Raw genomic sequence first — 23,269 nt, forward strand, 5'->3', positions numbered from 1 at the left:
TTTGCAACTGGTCTATCTTGAGAATCAAGGAGAAAATTGTGAAATTTATGCGCCTGTGCCTCGTACAGAGTTAGAATCGGGCGAAGGAAAGAAATTCGTCAGCCATTCTCACGCGATATACAAATACTAGAAACTTGCTCTTTATTAGCATAAGAAATTCAATTAGACGTGGTGACTGAAGTAATACATTTGGTTATCGGTGTAGTTTCTCTTTAGAATGCAGTAATGTAAATTCCAAAGGAAAGTATGATCTGCATTCTATTTAATATTATTATTAGCTTCGCTACTATTCTGTGACGACGTCTTTTTTACGATGTACGCTATCAAAAGTATTTGCGCATCTGGTTGGAATTCAATCGAAGAACTGATACGTTTGTTATATTTTCAGAATTATGATAGAAGAATGTTTCTCTACTTCTTGCTATAACGATCAAATACTTTCTCAAATTTAAGCCAAAACTTCGTTCTTATTCGTCTATAGTGTAGAACTGATACTTGGCAGAATTTATATAAATTTCCTAATATAACCGAAGGAATGCATATTTCGTTCATTCTAAGGGTCCTAACAATATTCAGCGATCGTACAATTTTACCATTTTATTTATGCTAATTAATATTTACCATTACTTTCATGAATATCTGCTAATAATTACACATAGAGTGATTTTAATCGAAACTATTTAACTTTTGTTAGCCACCCTGTGTAATTACCTAAGCTAAGATCAGAAGCCAGAGAAAATTAGATTTAAGAGTTTCACTTGATACTTGACCGATATACTTCACATACTAGCGATAATGTGGAAATGTCTAAATACTTAGGAACGATAGTGTTGGTGTCGATAGTCAGGATAAAATCTGTGACAGAATCGGTAAGAAGAATCGTCAGAAGATGTAGCCAAGAGAGACAGAAAGTATGTGGTTGCACGACATCGCGAGGAAAGTAACCCCGTGTCTCGTAAATTCCTTACGATAGCATTTCCGTGACTTATTACCGGGGCAGGCGAGAAACGTCGGTGGTGCCGCGGCGACTAATGGCGCCATGTGGTTGGAAAATAAGAAGATATAAGTAAGAAAACGTACAAGCAAGCTTGTAGGGGAGGTAGGAGAGTTGGGATGGCTGCAACCGACCGTAATGTCGGACGACAACGGAAGAAGCAGCCTCCCTTCGTCATGTGAAAGTCCGAAACGACCTTCCACCATTAAATATACTTATGTAAGATAGTAGCCCGTGGCCAGCCAGCCGCGTATCAATCACGATAATAGGACAATAAATATCTGACCGACAGTCGACTGGCCAGCTAAGGTCAAAAGTGCAGCAGCTTGCAATTTCTGCCCGACTTCCTGCCGATGCCCGTGCTCACTAACTCAACCTTCGCGTCCGCAATATGTAATCGGTTCTCTATCGCGGCCTAAGCCTCGCATTAAAGTACCATGTCGAACCCTGGTATTTCTGCGATCGAGTATGCTACGCTTTGCCAACCGGTTCGATAGTCGCCTGTGCCGGATTGTACTTGCTTGCTGTAGAAGAAAACGCGATTCAAAAATCTCGAGCTCGCTATTTCTATCTTTTGATATTATTTCGTGAACTCGATCGAGCTTGTATTTAAGTTGTTGAAACCGAGATAGGAAATGTCTTACTCGAAGCAGTTGTGCGTAAAGTTAGCAATGAATTTCTTTATACCACTGGCAGTTATTACTTGAATCAATATATCGTACATTTATTGTTTCTTTATATGTTAGGTATATCGTATAATATAATAAAATTATATTAGAATCTTTTCCTTCAAACACATGTGTAATTTGTTCAATAAATTCATATTGACAAATAATCAAATTATAACTGTTTGTTATAGGAGCGGCTTCGCGAATTGCATGAAACTATTTTAACAATACGACGTATATCGTCGCACGTATATCAATATTCTGTCAATATTAACAAAGATAGAATACATTCCCTTAATTATCAATATCCATCTCTGTGTTTACCATGAACCTCCTAAGTGCAAGCTAAAAAATCTCTCGTTGATCGACTAGAGCAGATCTCGTGGGACAACCCGTTGACACATAAATATGACACACCGTTAGAGGTGGGCATGAGTCGCGCGCGCATTAACCGTGCAAAACTACGGCATATAAACTTCCTCCTTTGCCGGTGTATAAACCATAAAAGAACGGGGCTCTGGGCCGGCAGACGACCTCGCAACCCGGACTAACTATTAAAAGTTGCAAATTGCTGCAGACACACTGCGGGCCCGACGTTAGCGTACCGGCCGTCTTGGGCACTCCTCCGTCCTATCCTAACTTACTTATCCCGCCAGACTTACTTCCTTACTTACATAGTCACTCGCTTACTTACTTATTCCTAGCCTTGGTATTCCTTATCCTTGCCTCTTTCTGCACCGCAGTTTCCTCGCGTAACATTACTTGTTCATGTTCTTTCCTCGCATCTGCTGCAACTAGTCTGCTGGAACTCCCGAAAGGTGTACCAACCAGGTATACTAAACTTTGGATAACGAAACAACTCTCTGCGCGCGTCGTCGTCGTCGTCGTCGTAGTATTATTTTTCGCATTTGTTAAGGGCGAACTTTCGAAACGAGCACTCGGCCTGCGAAACAGCTGGCCTGCCCTGGCACGATTATGAAGCCGCGTTCACCTATCCGGCCACGTTGATCCGATTATCGACTTATAATATTCGACAGACAGCGAAATGAAATATTCATTGGACGGGATCGACGAAAATCGATATAAATATTATATCACAGTTCGGCCGCGTTTATCTTTATGTCGGTAATATTTATATACACGTGGAAAATTGCACGGCATCGACGACGATTCCATGTTTTTCAGCCCATTCATTTTCCAAATGTTTCTCCATGGTTTAAATCTCGTTAGCGTTGTATTTCGTTTTGTCATTAGCACAGGGTGAACGCTGTCGTGCCAGATTTATTATACGGCTGTCCACATACTTTGTTGTCTATAGGCAAGAACGAAATTCGTTCTTCGTGTGACATTCAGAAGAAACATTAACCATAATCTTTCTCCTATTAGAAAAATATGAATGTAATACGTTGTTCGTAGCGATGCTACGCATTTCAAATGCCGTGGAGAAAAGTAAGCTTACTTCAAATTAGCATGGTAGACGTTAAAAAAAGCAAAGTAGTCGTATCACCGTTTTTATTTCTCCGACTACTCAGTTTTCCTTAAATAAGACGTTACGCAGTTTACTCCTTTCTTAATGTACTTGTAACTGCTTCTTCCAATAAATAAATTTACGAAGTTTTGCTATTACGGTTACATTAATGTAATAAAAAAATTCCCGTAATAAGATACAATAAGACAATTGGACACAGCACTTTTGCAACAATAATAACAGTAACATACCATAACAGTTTCATGCTTAACGTTGCAAATATGCATTATTGTATGTTAATTTAAAATTTCAAAGTACATTTATATATTCTCGAGCGATATTTAGAGATAATTAAATAGTTCGTATGATGTCAATAAATAACGTCGAGTTTATTTAAAACATACTTTGAATACTTGGTAGGGATATTTGAGCAAACTCAGACACGTTTTATTCTCTTCCGAATTTCATTTGTCAGCGGATAAATATCAATTTCGAGAAGGCCATAAATTTTCTGTTGTATCAGTATTGAGCTACTATACAGTACACCGTCTTTGAAGTACTGTTCAAACATTGATTTTGCACTGCTAAATGTTGGCACAGTTCCATTTTTCCTTCATTTATTAGCATACCTTTGAAATCCATCAATGTCACTAATTGACACTTTGAATCTCAAATAATACGAACTATGGATCAAGCAGTATAAACCGGTGATCTGCAAATTCTAAAATTTTCGCTTCTGCATTTTAACGTCTTTCAGAACTCAATTATCCCGTAATCTTTGATAAAAAACTGTTCCAAATTCTTTATAGAAAATGAAACACAAACTATTTGTATTTCCTTAATCCGCAATAAATATCTACGTTATTAGTTCGTTAGAACAATGACGTAACTAATAGTAAAAACAGTCAAGTTTTTAAGAAAATGATTTGAAATAAATTTGAAATAAAAAATTATTCGTGTACGTCCTTTAACATTTTGTTTTATAATTGGACCAATAATCTTTGTAATTTTGAGGATCTCTGATAAGATATCCTTTATGCGTATTGCTTACTATTAAAAGAAGAATTAAAACAGATGTTACGTTGTGACAATCTCCATTTTAAACAGAATAATTTTATTTCTCTTTATTTCTCACCTAAGAGAATGGCCTACTTCGAATGCCTCAAAATCGACAATTTTTTAGATTTCCTTTACCACCTCGAATCGACAATGTAAACACTGCTAATTGTTCGTTTATGACAAACAGCGAGTACAAACGAATTCCATTCCAAGAGGAAACGTAAATCTACCATAAAAATGACAAATCGTGTGATAAACCTGCGTTACATTGCATTACACATCAATTATCGTTGTTGTTCATTTCGATCATCGTCGTTTTCTTTCCAATTGAGCATCGGTATCACGTTGTAATGGCTAATAAAGCAGATGAAACGCGTATTGTTGCACCCGTTTAGCAAGCGTACGTGTTGCAATAAAGAGCATTAACGGCATTTATTTTACCAGTTAGTTGTGGCTTTCCATTTCTGCTCACGAATATATCCTATAAAGTATTTTGCAAGCTGCACCATGTTGGTATTCGAACAAAGCATCTCATCGACGTAAACGCTTTATCGAACAGAGTATTTTCCCTATGTACGGGAATTTCATCGTAATTCGGTTTAATTATCTCTTGATTATATCGAATTCAGGAACCGCATAGTTAACGTCGTTCTCCCTGGATATGATCGCAAAAAACACACGAGTAGATGGTTGAACTGGAGGCGTCATGTCATTTGAATAAATGAAAAGATACAAGGCTCTCGTAATCGAATTAGGTCATAGTGATCGGCGATATGGAATAAATGTGAACTTCCATTTTGTATCTGACGTACACCGCCGCTCGTATTAATCCCAACACTTTGATAGAAATTTATGACAAATTTTAATGACAGGAACCGATACTCATAGTTACTTAATCATTATTAATCAACAAATTATAAATGTAAATTTTGTTTTAAAAGCTAGAAAACTAATGTATAGAGGATATACAACTATCAGTAGCATAAAGATACGATAGATATGATACGAAAAATTTTTTCTTGTCAAATATGAATAATAAAAATGAATTCTATTTAACACCATCATAATGAGATATTTCCTATAATATTCTCTTATTGTTTCAGCTACAAGTTTGCCTACGGTATTCGATGAAATGTAGGAATAATTAAGTGTACAAAGAATGCCAGTTTGATGATGCAGATAACTAAGAAAATGAAAAGTAACGATTCAATATTAGCGCCATATCGTTTGCGTGTATCGTCCGCACGGATGACACCATTTTTCCATTAATTCCGTCTATGATAGCAATGCATGGCAAGGTTTTACTATATCATTCGTTCGACTATTATTTTACCCTTCCCCCTGTGACTTCTATACATGCCGCGCTTAATATTCCTCACGATTAATTACGACCAGTGTAACCAGTCATAAATTCTAAGCAGCGAATCTTGTACTCGTAGATATGCATTTAGCTTAGCTTTAGAACTTTGGTTTAGAGGTGAAATCTCAAGTCCTTTGAACTTGCACGCAATAATCACGTATACTTGTTAGTAATTCACTCTTGATACCGCTATTCTCTTGTACAGATGTAGATACAGATAACTAAGTAACTAGAAATTTACTTTATATTGAAATACATCTGTATAGAGCCGTGTTGGAAACAATAATTTGTTCTTTCTGTATGAAATGAACGGAAAATATACAACAAGGTATTAAATAATTATTATAATAAGATTATAAGTAAATGTGCATCTTCATGAATCATTTATTATGGTTTTGTTCAGAGCTGATTTCGATTCGTTAATGATGATTAATTAAATACGATGATAATTTCATGAATATCTACGTATTTGAATTTATCATTTCAACGAAGTTAAACGTATAAGTATATTTTATGAAATGGTAATTCAGTTTGAATCGAATTGTTTTTCCCAGACTTAAGACTGAAAATCGAATTAATTTTTAAATGAGTGATACACAGATGTAGTTAGAGTGGAATTCCGTTTATACGAACTCCATTTATACGAGCGAAATCTTAGCAGCGCCTGATTAATTGAACTTTGGTCGAGTTCTGATTCAACTACCGCCGAACGTCAATCCAGTTATATCAACGTCTAATGATAAGACGTAAATAGTAGTGGCATGTTTACATATGTGACGCTCTCGCGGGCTTTGCAGTCGATACAAGTTTACAACATTGTTACGTAGATATTTAAGAGCAAATTTTTCATGGATCCTCTTATGAACATAAACTCCTATTAACAAGAGGACTCCCATTATATAAACGACCAGATTATACGGTCTATTGTATTAGTAGAGATGATATAGAACGAGTTGGAAAGATGATAAAAGCTTCTTTGATTATGTTGATTATGTAGAGAATTACCACCTATTCGTTTAAAAAACCTTTAAACTGACTATAAATATTTTCTATAAATATTAAAATATCCCTCGGATTACGTAACATTGAATTGAGGGAATTAATCACAACGAAAAATCGTCTTTCAGTTGTATTTTTGAATTGCTTTACTTTCTACTACATGTTCACTAGGACTCTCAGCTTGTAAGCGGTTTCTTCGAAATGACCTTTACTATTTATCGAGTATCGGCGATGTCGACAGTTAGGTACATCACGATGCATAAAGAATCTAGTTTATGACGTCTAAGACCCGACGATACCCAACATGTCCTATTTCCGCCAGTCGAGGTCCTTTCGGCGGTGATATCGCTTCCTGTTGCTGCGGATTACCAGCGGATTACCGTGCCGATTTCTAGCGAAAAGATTAACTTGATAATCTGTAAACGAAATTACTCGTCACTTGAGGAAATCCAACTGTCGCAGGGATATGTATGGGGAAACCGCATAGGTGCTTTATCAGCGAAAACGTTTTACGTTTAACGCGTCTGGCTAGTGAACAGACCGGTATAAATTTGATCGTTTCTTTGTCTTGACTTCCACTCTTGGATATAACCCCATTCTTTCACGGCAATCTTTTTATACCGACAATTTACGTGGTGAAATGTGAAATGTTATCTAGGATGTTTCGCGACAGTTGGGCGGCGTTGAACATTGAATTTCTAAAAGGTGGTCTAGCTTTCAGTTGGAGAAGTTTTACCAAAGCTCCGTGAGAATAAAAGGTTTCTTAAGGCAGCAGAATTTTATATATCTAAGCATTGAATTATAGAATGTTTCATATATTATTTGTAATATATAACACGTTATTTAATGTTCTTATTTCATATTTTATTATATAATATAAAATTTTGTTTATATTGCTACCATCTAAATATATCGTCTACGGTTCACAAAGGAACGAGTCACTTATACTGAAGCTCAATTTCCTGAACTCTGCGATATTTATCAACGTTTCCACTACATTATACATTCATTCGTTAGTCAAATGTTTGGAGCCTTTTCCACAGGAATACAAATTTTTTGGGAGATATCTAAGAGTGAAATTTTGCTTCGATCAACGATACTCAGTTTATTTCTGAACGGTTAATATTGGGAATCTGTGTATAACGAACGAATATATGTACACTGTTTTCAAACCAATATGCCAGACATATGTATTTACTACAAATATTGTCATGAGTTTTCACTATTTCGTAAGCGCGAAAAGATAATAGTTACAGATGAGGCAACGATAATTAAATCGCATCAATGTTATACGGAGAGCACGAATTGATAAATCTCTTACTGTACGTCAATTAGTTTGTAATTATTAAATTTATTCGAAAGTCATATAAATAGATCATTGGATAAAACAACGAAATATTTTATCCTTTTTTGTTCCTCGTTTTATTTCTCATGTATTTTATAATACATAATTGATACGTATAGTATCGGTTACGTATCTAAACATTTAAATAAATTTACATTTCTTTGACTGTTTCAGGAGATGAAAGTTAACTGGGCCACGTCTCCGGGAAACCAACCAAAACAGGACACCAGCAGTAAGTAATATACAATTTATATTTTCATTTCCGTATGTAATTGGATGTCGATAATCGTTTCCTTTTCTGGTACATTAGGATTTCGTTACACACTATACACGTAACGCACGTTATAGCAGGTCAATTAATTAATATGCAATTTAAAAAACTGTACGAGTTTTCAAAAATTGGAACAGTATCAGAGGTATAAAATTTAATAGGTAATAATAATATAAATTGTAGAAAATGGCGAAATGGAGGTATTCATGAATTAGTCCAAATATTTGCTTGTTATTGGGTTTGCTTTTAATTCCAATAATGTTGTTAAAGAAAAATTAAATTATTATCTTACATGTTACGTGATTATTACTAATGAACTTTTCAGAAGCGTAATTAGCTTTTGCGCATAGAATGTTTATGCTTAAAATTTGTTTACTATACTCAATGGTGCAACGTTGTCCAAAACGTGATATAAATGAAATAATTAATTTCAACCCTCCATATTAAGCAATATGAGACTACAATTTTCTTAATACAGCAAGTGCAAATTACTGTTAAATATTGATTGAAACGCTCCAAAAGATTGTGAATCACAATCCTTCTTTAGACACAGATTAAGCCTATCAACCGGATATTTTTAAAGACTCTATTACATAGTACAAACCTTTGTATCAGTGAAAACTGTTTTATTTGACACATAGCCAATGTAAAGAGGTCCGTTAATTTGTATGCGTTGCGATATTCAATTTATCGAGATTCGTTTTATTGAATAGACGATGTAGGTACTTTTAATTTAGCATACGTTGTTAATATTATGATAATATATAGTTTTTCTAAGACATCATTTAACGCGATAGCGTATGTCAAACAAGTTTATAAATTATTAGGAATACAAATGTTTCTCTGTCATTACTTTCAGGTTTCTTTGAGTTTAATTACGTTCAATGTATTGTCTGCAACACCAAAATATTTATACCGCTACGTCGCAATATTATCCAGCTAGGTTTTTATTATTAATTTCATTATTATTTTTAATATTTTATTTACACTTTCTATTATTTATTCTGATAATTTATTAATTCTTAAAATTTCACCATTACTTTCTATTATTAATTATAATATTTCAAGTAAGTTACAAGTTGCGTTAATTATTCTTAAGGCATAATTCTTAGGAGAGAATTAAGCGAAACAAGTAGATCTACATTAATTCGATTTGCAGATTCTAGCTAATTCTTTGTGGCATAAATTACTCGTTTATAGCCCCGGAAACTTCACAGTTACTGTGGGCATTAAATATATGTAGGTTTCTAAACATCTTATCGTTGACCTTTAATCCTTTCGCAAGTTCTAGATTGTCCTTATTTAGGCGTTAATTACGGATACTTAAATGGAATTAGTTTGGTGGGTATAGTATATCAAGTAACACTGTTCTACCACGGCAACGATTCCAACTTAAAAGAAGTTACGTAAAATAGCAACATGGGCATAAATGATTTTATATTAAACTGTTTACAGTATGTAAAACTAAGTAGAAATTTTAGCATAAAATAGATTACTCTTGTATCATTAATCGTCTCTTATTTTCGCAACTTAATCTGCCCCTCGTACGTTAAATTGACACAATGGTGAAACATCGATGAAATGAAAAGTAAATAATTAATTTTCCTGTTTGTCGTTCACATGAATTCGCATTGATCCTTCAGAGTCATCGGATTTCATTCGCACGTATTCGATTTCGCATTGCTTCGATCTTACCTTTGTTCTTAGCTTTGTCTCACGACGAAGAAAAGAACGAAGGGAAGGCATGAAGTCCTTCCTCCCTTCCTCATATTCACATCAAATTTCGATATTCAAAGCTACACTTATCTACCTGCATACTAAAGAGGTTGCACGATAAACGCATAATTGTTGTGCAACAATGAGATAGCCGTCAATGGACTTGGTAAGAATAATGTGTGTCAGATTTTTTTAACAAACGTTGTCTCATAAGTATATATATATATATTCCATATTACAAAAGTAAATCATAAAGTCTGAGATCAATTTTTCTTAGAATAGCGTCATCTTTCACGTGAAAATGTGGATGAGGGTTAAACTGTTGCTAATATTCGAAAAGCTAAGTTAGAGAATATATGTAATTCTGCAAACACAAAATATTCATTCCTTCTATTTCAAAGTATTAATTTATTACCGAAGGGTTCAGTATTTTTTCACACCCTTCTAATAAATCAGCTGAATTATTAGGTCGTCCGAAAAGTTTCTTTCGTTTTATAAGGAAATAATGGATGCACAATATTTTTCGTTTCACATTATTTTGTCGAATTACGAACAACGATCGACAGAATAGGTTTCATGTTTGTTGCATAAATGCGTTGTTGTAAAAGACATGTCTGCAAAAGAAAGACACTTTTCGAACAACCTGACGCAGCTTACTTATTACGCATACTTCATGCAGCTATCCGATATCACGTATTTTAACACTTCATTAGCATTTCTATTTCTGTCCCTTGAATTGGAAATAAAAAATATGTTAGCGAAAGTGGGGGGAAAATTGTCGGTGAGAATCTTAGCGAAGCGCGTACGTAAGTAGAAAATTAAGAATAAATCATACCATTTCGCGCATAATGCCGTATAATCTTCAGAAAGAAGAAAACAAAGTGAGAATTAAATCGATATTGAGCAGAGTAATCATTTTGAGGGATATCTTGCTCGATTTTGCCGAAACAATGATTTAAAAGTTCCGTTATCAGATGGAATATTATACAAAGCAGGTACATATTCATGAATCGGTAAAATTACGGCGTAGAACTTGAAGTAACAGTTTCGTGTATTCGTACTATAATTTCTGCGTATAAGGGCTGTCCGGTACAGCAGTGGTTAGGCATTAAACGTACGTCACTTGGTAAGCTCTTTCGCTCTCTGTTCCCCTATCTACGGAGAAGCACAACCGCAGACCAGTAAACCCGTCATAAGTACTTCCTTTCTAGGGATTTCCGTCGTTTCTATTTAGCAAAGGAAGAAGAAAAAGAAAAAAGAGGAAGAAAGGAAGGAAAAAGATAAAACGAAAAGAAAAATTAATATGATTCTACGCAAATATCTTTCAGCATGAATCATTGAAAATTACCTTCTCGAATAACTTCGTTTTATTTCTCGCGTTTTATTACGCAATAGGATTGGCGGATTCGAAATCCTACTACTTTCCGCGAGTTATTGGAAACTATTAAACGGCGGATTGTTCACGGTGTAAAATATTTCTTTGAAACCCGTCCTCTCCTCCGAGATCATGACCTTTTGCGCAAAAGGCAGAGAACCTCTGACGCTTTTGCGCTGGCGCTCGACTCCGTGTTTTCCGTTTCGCTCTTTTGAATTCTGTTTAACGTTGATGTCTCGTTTAATTTCCGTGTTTTGTGCACGCACAAAAGACGGGAAAAATTTCATTATGCCGCAAGTACTTTCAATTAACCGGGAAAACTTATTATAATTAAATACACGCCGACGTTCCATTTGGCTAATTACGTTTGCAAATACCAGAAGTATTTGCTTATCATGGCAGATAATTTGTCCGAGAGCATCGATAATAATATCGAGCAACGTGTGTCAAGTGCCGCCTGTTCGAAGAAGGAAACGCTCGTCACAACGTGAAACAATTGTTAAAATACATAATATTTTGTAAGTTAAATGGACATTCTTGTATTCAGGAATATTTGTTCGACAAAGCATAATTTAAATTCTTAAAGGTACCCTGTAGTATATGAATACCAAGAGTTCACAGAAACAAAAAAGATTGTATTTCACCTTATTAGACTGTTTAATTTAATTAAGTTTACAGCATAAAATTTAATAAATACGCGTATTTGTTCCATTGTCAAATTAAAATTTGTTCAACGCTTGAAATCTAATTCGAATGAAAAGTGGAAAGAGTTGAATTTAAATTCTGGGCCTATCTACAGTTTCTTATATAACATGGTGAATATTCCACGATATTTCTTGGATTATTTATTCAACATTCAATCTTGAGTTAAGTTAAAAAGCCACGAGGTTATCAAAATCCAGTATTATTCTACGATTTCTTCGAAATATTTTTGACGCTTTCGTACTTTCTTACACATAGCAGCAAATAAGATTATAACAAATTCAATGAAGTAATTAATTAAAACAACCAAACGTTCCCATTCATTACGTATTATAAAAATTTACTCGATCCTTCCAATGTTACAACATTTTCTAACTAACTAAGTTTAATAAAGTATCGGGTAACAACATTGAATATCAGCGATGATGTCATAAATAACAGAAGGAGGTCTGCTTATCTTACCTCTCTAGTCTGCTGTACATACGAGAAAGGCCAAAGAGTGAACACGTGTGTCCTTTTCCTATTATACATGTACGCCCGGGCGACGAATGCGTGTGCGTGTTTGAAATTCAGTGAGGGGTGGCGGCAATATTTAACTCAGTCTGAAATTCCTCTTTTTATAGACTTGTAAAACCGTGACAGGCACATGGGACCCGATCCTCCGCCTCCCCTTTCCCCATGTTTCAGCCATATCGTTCTCTGTTCACCCCTTGTTACCCTCGCTCTTCGTCGTACAGTTGCCCCATCTGAAACGGTTAGATGGTGTTCCTGTATCTCTCGTCGTTCTTTCGACCAGCTTTTCCATTGCTGGCCCTCTTCCGTCCTCCCATACTTCTCGAATCCTCCTTCACCCCTGTCCACCCCTCGACGATCCCCTTTCGAAGCCGCGCCGTACCTCCCCGCGGACAAATGCAAAACTAAAACGCGCCTCCCCTATTCTCTGTGTAAATATGGTCGGGAACTACTGCACGGTCGTTGAACGGGGTGAGCACACTTTTTCCAACCCCACCTCCCCTCCCCACCGTCGTTTTCCATCCTCTACGATCGCATTCCCTACCCACGTTCACGAAGAGTGGATAGCTGTGTACGCGTTGCGGCTACAACCGAGACGAGGAATACCAAGGCGGCGAAGGCCCACGGTTGTTTTACTTTTTCGTAAGGGGATGCTACGAAACTTCGGCACATTGGTACACCTGCGCATCCTGCAACTGCGGACTCTCACCGTTTACTCGCCGGTCGAGCGTATATTACGCAAGCCTACGAAACCATGCTACAACTTGCAGCGTATTTGTGTACCGGCAAATATGTACAGTATCATAGCGCGTGATATATGAATCTCTATAGGTTCGTCGTAAGATATTGGCGATCCTCTGTCTGCCTGGAAAAATGCTTCGCGATACGTTAAAGTATATAAGTGAATAAAGGAAATCGATAGGGAAGGTCGATGATTAACGTTTGGTGTTTGCGCGATTTTGTTTCTGCTATGGTTATAGTAGCCATCTGTATTTTCGATATAATTTAGGAAATGAGAAACACACTATAATTTAGGAAATGTGATTGGTTCGAAAGGAATTGCAGCAGAGTAAACTATGAATTCAGTAAAAATATATTTAAACAGGAAGCCCATGAGATTCATCCTTACGTATTTTAACACTTTTATCGGGAATATATAAAAATTATATAAAGTAATTCTTTTCATTACGATATTTTTCTACACATTGACTTATAGGTAATTATTTTCATATCATAGATGATTAGGATTTCCTGTTGGAAATCGAAGCTGTATATTAATCAGAAGATCAGGTCATACCTAAATCGTACAAGTTCCAACTTACTTCAACCGACGAATGAGAACTTCAGAACGATGATCGTTTATGAACGGTCATAATGCATGCTTGGGGAATCAGCTACGTAGAGGAATATTATCCAAAGATGATATACCGTGTTACGTATAGCTGGAATGTAATGAGAGGAGATTTTGACAGTTATATTCAGCAAGAGAGAAACCTTTCGGACTTTTATGGTTTTAAATCTCCTTCATAATACGCATCATAAAAGGATACAATTTTTATGGTGCCTTGTAACGTGTCATCGGGATTTACGTCGAGGACGATGGGATACATGCGAGTAGGTTATTGCAATTGTAACGAGTTGTGCAACATGGCTATGTAATATCTGTAAAATATCATACACATTAATATACGGTTGCACAAAACGTACAAATTTTCAAACTTTTCCTACGTGTAAATTTAAGAACTTGCGGGCAGTGTAACAGTGGTTTTAATTATCTTGTTATAATTAAGAGCTACTTAAACCAATACCCATTACAATATTCGTGAAAAGGAAACTGCACTCGCTGTATCGTACTTTTTTTCACGTCCCATTATAGATATTTTCAAGCTTTCGCCGATAGTACAGATATCAAGCGAGACGATGATCTAAACTTTTAAATAAAATTGTCCTGTCACAGAATATCACGGAAAATCCGCACCCAGCAAACAAGCAACCGTGTTGAATGCGTTACAACTACAAGGCTAGAAAATTCTATTCCTCGACGTCTATCGTGGAATAACGAAAAAATCTTGTCCATTTTACAGCGGATCGGAAGAAAAACATTTTTCACGTGTACGGCAAAAAGCAACAGGACATTCCTTGACCCGTTCCATAGAGTAAGATGTTATTACGACTATTCCGAAAGACGAACTCGTGGAAGGAAGCTGGGTTGAAAAAGAAGGGAATCCACGTTCCATTTTCTTCATATGATCATCGTCGGTGGAGTGTCGCGAAGGAACAAAAAGAGAGCAAAAGTTGCGAGCCTTGAAAGCATAGGATGGCGTCGGTGCACGGTGTAGAACGAAACGAGAGAAAAAGGGCTAGATAGAGAAAGAAAGCGGATTGGAAGATCGTGGTGTAGAGCCGGATTGAGCTTGACTGGTAGACTGCGTAATCGCGCATCGTTTTTCCTGCATTATGAATCGCGCCAGGGGATAATCGTGCCAGTATTTACGGAGCTTTTCGGCACAAAGGGGTTACACCGCGAGTCCCACTCCCGTATTCCGTTTATCTCTGGCAAAGCGTTTACCGTTAGACCATAAGCAGCACGCCTTTGCTGTTTATATGCATTACTGGAGCTGTTATCGTTATTAACAAAACACAAGCTGTCTTTCCCGTGTCTCTCATTTTCTGTCACGTACATCCCGCCAACGCCAGTTTCATCCGCTCGGGGCTCGTCGCGCTCGTTTCATCCCTCCGCTTCTCTTTCGCTCCGTTCACGCTCTGTCGTCTAGCGTTTTCGCGTATATACATCTTGTCGCGTGCTTTCTCATTCGCCAACTTGTCTTTTTTTTTCATCTCTGTCTCTTCCTCCGCCTCCTTCTCTTCTAACTTCTCCCCCACCTCCTCCCTCGACGTGGTACTTAAATTTAATGACTCGCGAAAGAGCAGGAAATTTCGCGAGTCGTGTTTCTTTATTAATGTACGTGTACGTGGGAATAATGTGTAGGTTTGTGCTGTGAAGCGACCCGTCCACGCAGTGGCCGCTCCTCATCGCGAGCATAAATATTTTTCACTAATTCGCGTCATTAATTCTCGCGCTCCTGTAATTTGTACACTTTCTTCTTTTCTTTCTTTTTTCCTTCTCTCACCCTCTCTCTCTCTCTCTCGCTCTTTCTCGTTTTTTATCTTTTTCTCTTTCGCTCAAGCTTCCTTTTAGAACTGTCGCGCGTGAAACGGTTGCCCTCTCGCAGTTTGCGTCGTTTAAAATGATAAGCAACGCTTGTATTATGAATGAATATATGCCAAACGAATGTTCTGAAATACTCGCGTACGAAATAGGATTTCTAATTAATTATCGCGACGATTTGTTAATTTTTCGAACGAATAGAGCGATTCCTCTTTAATGGTTTTATTTTCAGTTTACTTTTTATTAGAGAAGGTTGCTGCGGAGAAAGTAGCTTCTTTTTATGACGAGCGCGTAATAACACTGTTAAAATGGAAAATGAAACAAATAATGCAAATGTAGTTAATTTGATGGAAATGCCTTGGAGTTTCTAAGTTCGGTTTATACCTTAGGATATACTAATCAAATATGAAGCATCTGAAAAATATGAAACCAACGTAACCTACGATGAATGTAATTGCATTTTGCGTTTGTAATCTTTGAAGTTTTAACACTCAGGCTTTTAAGTTTAAATCTTTAAAGATTATCGAGATTATATATACTAAAGAATCATATTGGAAAATTGTGGAGTTTCCCTCTCATCTTCAAGCTCACTTGGCATAATGTAATCACTACGTATTTATTCTGATCGATGCAGGATCATTTGAGTGGAAAAAAGACTGGTAGCCTCTATAGGAGTGACCAACGTTATAGCTACAAGATTACTTCACGTTCGAATAAACAAGTTTTCATGAAAGAATTTCTATCGAGAGACAGCAATTGACACCTGCAGATAACATTACTGATTACAATACATCAATACCGTAAATACCATAGTGCCCAATATGAAAGATACATAAAAAGTTTCAATTCAATTTAATAAAAGCATCCAGTCATTAAAGCATAGAAAAAGTTTACCAAGAAAAATATACCTCGACTTAAACGAAAGCTATTTTCGCAGAAAACATGATAACCGACAAAAATAATCCAAAAATGAGTATTAATATGGAAACTTTGGTAGAGCCGATATTACGCGATGAAGTTTTCACTTGCTTTCCAATTCTCCCGCAACGCAATTCGAGAGCTATCAGACCAACGGATTGCTCCATACATATGCATGTACGTACAGGCGGAGTGGCTCGACATTCCAGAAATTCTCACGAGGTATCATTTGTAAGAGTCAAGCACGTGCAACGTTACGATCGTCAACGAGAAAACCAAGAATCCCTCGCACGTATCGCGAGACGTAAGAAAGGGTCATTAATCGGATACGGTGGATTCTACCAGGTCTCTCGAGTTGTAAACGAGCGAGGGAGGCGTACAGGTGTGTAGTGACATTCGCGTTCGCGCAATAGCTGCGTTTAACTGACGACACGATCAGCTCGATGAACCGAGAGAATAGGATCGGGCGCGGTAGACAAGTGCATCGTGCATTCTCTTTGTCCTCGATGTTGTACGGAAACCGAGGTTCTCGCGCACACGTCCCAGTAGCATCCTGCCTGGACCTCGTGGTGTATCGCGTTACTACCGGTGGTGTGTAGCGTTGTGCGGTGAAAGCACTGCGGATGGCATTTGTGGGTAGCGCACGGGTCGACGAGGGAATCGGTAAACCCCCGTGTACGGAGGGCGTCTGCGAGATCAGGCCGCGTGCACGCTGCCATCATATATCGTCTAATAGACACGAGGATACGCGCGGCTTTGCCCTGCAGGCTTATGTCACTTAACCTCTCAACATCGGTGCTCGATTTTGTCGCACGAGATCCGCCGTTGGAGATTACACGAGCCACAATTTATCGCTGGAATTTGTTAGTCGAATCGAGCTGATGTACAACTCTCGGCCTTCACCGGCAAATAGAAAATTTCGTCTCGACCCGGTTGTCTATAGCGGTTGTTCCACTTTCGAAAGCCTGTTCGTTGCGTTTCGCGGTTCCCAGATTGCACTGTGATTTTTCGGCCGATCGAAACCAAGCGCGACTAACGCGAGATTGGATAGACGAGTCGAAAGCGCCAGGGCAAATATTGTTTTTTAATATTGTCGAAGTGTCAGCCGATTTTCGACCAGGAAATGAATAACGTCTGGCTGCCCAACGCGACGTTACGCTATGCGACGTAGCAAAAAGGCCAACCGTGTACAATTAGTATATTGCTTATAATACGTACGACGCGTGTGATTATACTCGTAGGAGGGGAATTAACGAACAGCGTACAAGGTTTGCTGATAATTACAGGCGCGGAAGGAAAAACAGGAGATGATTATTGCGTTTGCCCATCAGGTTCCACCACACGAAAAACAATCAGATCCCCGTGCAATTTTTATCCCGGTCGGTTACAAAGGAAATCTGCGCGAAAAAATTCGTTGTTCTTGCGGACTTGGCGCTTTAAAGATTATTTTCACGTGCGCCCATCGGCGTTCCGTTGATGGAAGGATACGCGCTTTAATCAAGTTAATGCAACCACGCTCCACCTCTGTTCGCTCGAACTTCGCGTGCACACACCTCGAGTACGTGTGTACGTGTCCGTGAACACCGATCAGGGTGACTTTTATGAACGTTACACACTTTGGAAACGATGCCGCCGCGTGCCAACCGGAACCTCGAGCCACAGGCCGCTTCTTACGAGCACGTTTCTCGCAGATTGGTTCGAAGAAAAATGCGGACTCAATTTGGAAACCGTCTTTTCGGTATTTTCCACGGAACATTTCGATGATTGTCAGACTACCGCGTGACGATGGCGATTTCGGACGTGTAATTGTCTTTTTGACGCAGTTGATTAGATGGTAGGTTTTCCATATATGGTATTAAAATACCAATACACCAGTAATCCATGATTCTTGCGAGGAAATGTATCATTACGCGTTATTAACTAAATTACAGATTGCTATTGCTGTTTCTTCTTGGCACTCACCTCACGTCGAGGTCACCAATTTGAACTGGATCAAACGTGTAGGTTTGTTTGATAAAGAGACGAGGCTGAATTCATAGTAGTCCGATGTATGAAAATCAGTATAAGTACAAGAGGTAGTGTATGCCGGTTGTAATCGGCGCTCGCTCAATGCTCTATGCCGATCGAAGAAAGGATAACAATACTTTGTTTTAGGGAGCACGTTCCTACATTTATATCGACGAACGTTACCACAGAAAGTTAACCTTCTTATGTAACTCTGTCTGAAGATAACAAGAAACGGCAATAACAATCTGTGCAGAGTTCATTTACCTCTAAACCTTGTAAACTAAAACAAACTTTAGTATTAAAGGGTACAATAATATGGATCTCTCCCAGACAAACTTTTTTTACGTTCATACAATATTATCAAAAACCAACGTTTCAAAGAATTGAGATATGCACGTTAAAGATTTTGTTTTTTACAATTTGTCCTGAAGGACATTTGGTAAAGTGTTATATCTCATTGGTAAATAAAAAAAATAAAATAAAATAAATATAGCATGTGGGTGGCTACCCCCAGCGGGGTGCCAGCTTCGTTTTTTCTAAGTTATATCTTTTATGAGCGCGTTAAAGATGAAGAAATATTTTACAATATCCATGACATATCTTTAATGTCTATATATTTTATTTTCAAATAACCAGCATACCCAAACGTTAGATTACGCGGAAATTTTTCAAAAATTTGCAAGGAAGTTGGAAATAAAAATTTGCAACATAATCTTAACACTAGCACTGACTGGCTTTACAATTTTATTTAAAAATTCCTACTTCATCTTATATTTTCTTTCCGCAATGATGTAATGAGTTTCGCAACGATAACTAACAGAATAATATAATCAATTTTATTTTGTTTCTTATGTAATCAAACTCAAAATAATTTCGTATCGAGGCTACTTATAGCAGTGCCAGTCCAAATGATTGGTACTCGTCAAAGTGTAAAAGGGTCTTGCAATCTGTTTACCGAACCCCAATTAACCAGTTTCCTCGTTTCGTACAACTTCCCATGCGTTTTTCAAATTTTTACTGCGTATCATTCAATATGCTGATATCAGTCATCAGGAAAATTCCGGATCGATCGCTAGAGCGCTAGAAATACCACAGCAGTAAAAATGACTGGTTCTACAATTTCATAAATGCGTCAACCCTCGTTTAGTAATGATGGTCGCAAATGGATCAATAATACCAAAAATGTGCTACGTAACATTGAATTGCTTGTGTAAGAAAGTAATAAATCAATAAATATAAAAATATTCTATTATTACGTATTTTTTAAAGACCAGTCACTGGTCTTAAAATTTTTCTTCACTTTTCACTGGTGTTGGTAAAAATAGCTTCGTGTTAACTATCGGTAGTTCCAGTGTTAATTCGTCCTTGAAATTGAGAAATTACCCTGCCAATTTTCGTCGTTAATAAAGATTCGTAAGGGCAAGAAACGAAGTCTCCTGAGTTCGCGATGCAGCTTGGCGTAAGTTAAAAACGTAGAAGAATTGGCACGGAAGATAAACACGGCCGGACTTGCCCAGTGACCGAACATTACTATGTTAAGAGTTCTCAGGAGAGATGCAGGGGTTGTTGCGTGGTATGCCCCGAACGGGCGGAATAACATCGTTGGATAAGACTACGATATTGAACAGTGAGAATCACTGCAATCCCCGGTGTGTGATAACTCAGGTAGCGTGAATAAGCTGACCTCTCTTTGCTAGAATATACCGCCATTTATGCAACAACACAGCATCGCAGTTCTCGCGTCCAACTCTTTACTCTCACATTCGCACAGAATCCAGTATGTGCGCTCTGTACATGGCCAGCGATTTAACATCCTATCGTTTTACGGCACTCGTTAAACGTACAGCGGATACGAATGCTGCTGTATGTGTTCTGATTCCACGCGAATGTCCCTGTCTGCTTTCGTAAAAACTGTCCACATCGGAACAAATACCTTTTTTTTCGGATGCTGTTTTCTGACGCGACGCTATTTCCCGTCATTTTGCGTTCCTGCACGATGGATTGCGACGAGACTCGATTTGTTCCTTCCTTTCGCGTATGCTCATTTCAGAATTACAAATTTCTCGTTGTACGCAGTAATTGCATGATTAATCTTGGTTTTCGTTTGGAAAATAATTATGATTTATATTAACCTGTGAAACCGGATTCACGTTTGCGAGGAGAAGCTATGACTTTCATATTGATACAAGAAACAATAGAAGTGGACAACGTGTTTGAAAATAATCTTTTACAAGTAATCTGTTTAAATCCAATATTTCCAATTATTTGTTTTCTAACGTAAAGCGAAACGTATGCAGAGGCAAGTTCGAACTAGCTTGTGAACTCGCGTTTACAAGTAAGCATACAAGCAAGAATGATCGCGATAATAAGTTAATAGTTAGAACGTCAGTCAGTGTAATTTGTAACAATAAATATCTATTATTTATTGCTAAAATGTCTACCGCTTTAATTTATTAAATTACACGAAACACCACCGAGGGAAAAATACATCGAGACAAACAACATAGTGTTAAGAGTTCGTCGAAAGTATAAAACAAAGTATCTATATATCGCTTTAAGTTCGATTTGTACAAAAGCACGAAGTGTATTTAAAATTGTGTTTCGAAACGACGATAGGATCCCGGCTATCATCGAGTGGCGGAACAATAATTAAATATCAATCGCCGCCGCTCCCCAGAGAGTTTTCTTTCACGTTATAAGCTGTCCACTCCACCTGACATCGACTTCCAACGCTTAATTGCTTCGAGATTCTTTAATTTCACGAGCACTTTGAATGGATGCGATCGCAGTGAGTTTCAAAGGCGTCATCGGGACGGTGCACAACTTTTGTCGATAGAAACCACGTTGGGGTTTAGCGGAAAGTGTTGGCGCGAAAGAGCAACGATCACGAGGTGAAATACAGCGTTAACGAAGAAATGAATCACGTCACCGTATATCTACCCCTACAGTTAGCTAACCGAGTAATTTTAAAATGCAGAAATTCACCTGGGGAAGCCTTATCCGCCTTGGAAGGAAAATTATTTTGTCGCCATGACACGTGCCTAGGGGAAAGAAACAAAAAGAGAGATGGGTAAGGAGCTTGCGAACGATATGAAAAACGGGGTTTATGGCGGTTGTAAAGATTATGCCGCAAAGAGAGTCCGATATATACGCGGCCGTGTTTTTTTCTTTTCTTTCTCTTTCTTCATCCTTTCTACAATTTCTTGTTTCTTTTACTGTTTTACTATAGGATCTTCAAAGTTTTGTAGTCGGCAATAGATCAAGTTTGTAACACTTTGTTTGCATGAATAAATCGATTGGATGGAAATTTGTCTGTCTTTTTTTTCGTCTAATCCCAGTGACCAGACGCAATTTTCCAAGAACTTCTTTTTGTTCGTTGTGATTTAGCCATTATTTTCTCATTTATTTCTAATTCTTATTTTTAATTTAATTCGGTACATTATTTTCTCTTTGCTCGGAGGAAACGAATGATTAATACTTTAAGTTTGATTATACATATATCATGCGAATCTACTGAAATAATAGGTTGTCCGAAAAGTTTCTTTCGTTGCACGAGGAAATAATAGATGCACAACGTTTTTGTTTTATATTATTTTGTCGAATTGCGTACCATCCATTTTGTTTTGTTGAGATAAACACCGTGACATTTCACAAACTTGGCTTCACATTTGTATTGTGCACTGTTGTGAAACACACAACAACTTTCTTTGCGAAAGAAAGACGAACAGACACTGTCGAAAGATCTAGAAATTGTTTGATCATAAACCTCGATAAGTCAGAGATACTGAAAAGCTGATCGGAAGGTGCAATGAGTGACCTCCACAATGCAAGCATATTTTCTTCCTTCAGAGTATTTTGCCCGTGCAAACAGAAACAAACGACATTGCAATAGCTATCTGCTCCGTTTAGCATATTCATTAATTAGTATAGGTATCACCGAATCAATGAATGTAATGATCCATTTGCATCTATCAAAATTGATAAGAAGTAAAGTCATTTTATACGTGTTGTCAGCTATTAGACAGGATATCTGTACATGCGTGTTCTAATAATTGTCATTTATTTTTCCGTAAATTATTTGCATTACCAATTATGTATGTACATCATATAATCATAATACGATGATATAAAAATCCTAGCATTATCTAACGTGCACGCTGTATGTATAAAAAAAGAATAAAATGGTTCTCACAAGACCGCGATATATATGCAGATGCCGTTATTATTTCCAAAATCCATACATCACTTTTCACGTCTACGTTTGCTCTAACAACGTTATTCCGATATAACCGATGTTCCACAAACCGAGCGAAACTTGTTAACCGCGATTTGATCGAACGATGCCACTGTCGTATCAAAAATCAGGCCGCGGATCATAAATTGACAAAGCGTTGGCGGAGACATATTCTAACGTTCTCATCAGTTGGAGATACAGAATTTTATAATTCTTTATTCCCGTGGTTTGAAAGCTGCCGCTGACATCGGATGAAACGTCAGTCGGTTGTTCGAAAGCAGCCAGTTTCTGATAGAATTCGTGCGCACGATGCACGTTCGACAAAAACCGCATAGGTGTTTTAAATAAACTGCTACCGGGCATGCCATAAGCTACTCCACGTGTCTGCGGCCATTTTTCCGATACGAACCTGTGGATTAACGGGACACGACCGCTTTAGGCAGGGAAGGTGATGGGAAAAGATTTAACAGA

General features: G+C 37.5%; 1 protein-coding gene across 6 annotated transcripts in view; it reads left to right on the top strand.

Annotated features, from left to right (window-relative positions):
- LOC132910405 (nucleolysin TIAR) overlaps nt 1–23,269 on the top strand; it is a 591,493-nt gene that overhangs the window by 240,207 nt on the left and 328,017 nt on the right. For all 6 annotated transcript variants that reach the window (XM_060966077.1, XM_060966079.1, XM_060966081.1 and 3 more), the window contains one exon: nt 8,068–8,125. In XM_060966077.1, the coding sequence (XP_060822060.1) occupies nt 8,068–8,125 (58 nt within the window). The remainder of the gene's footprint in view (nt 1–8,067; nt 8,126–23,269) is intronic.

The sequence above is a fragment of the Bombus pascuorum genome, chromosome 9 (genome assembly GCF_905332965.1).
Source record: "Bombus pascuorum chromosome 9, iyBomPasc1.1, whole genome shotgun sequence".
Lineage (NCBI taxonomy): Eukaryota > Metazoa > Arthropoda > Insecta > Hymenoptera > Apidae > Bombus > Bombus pascuorum.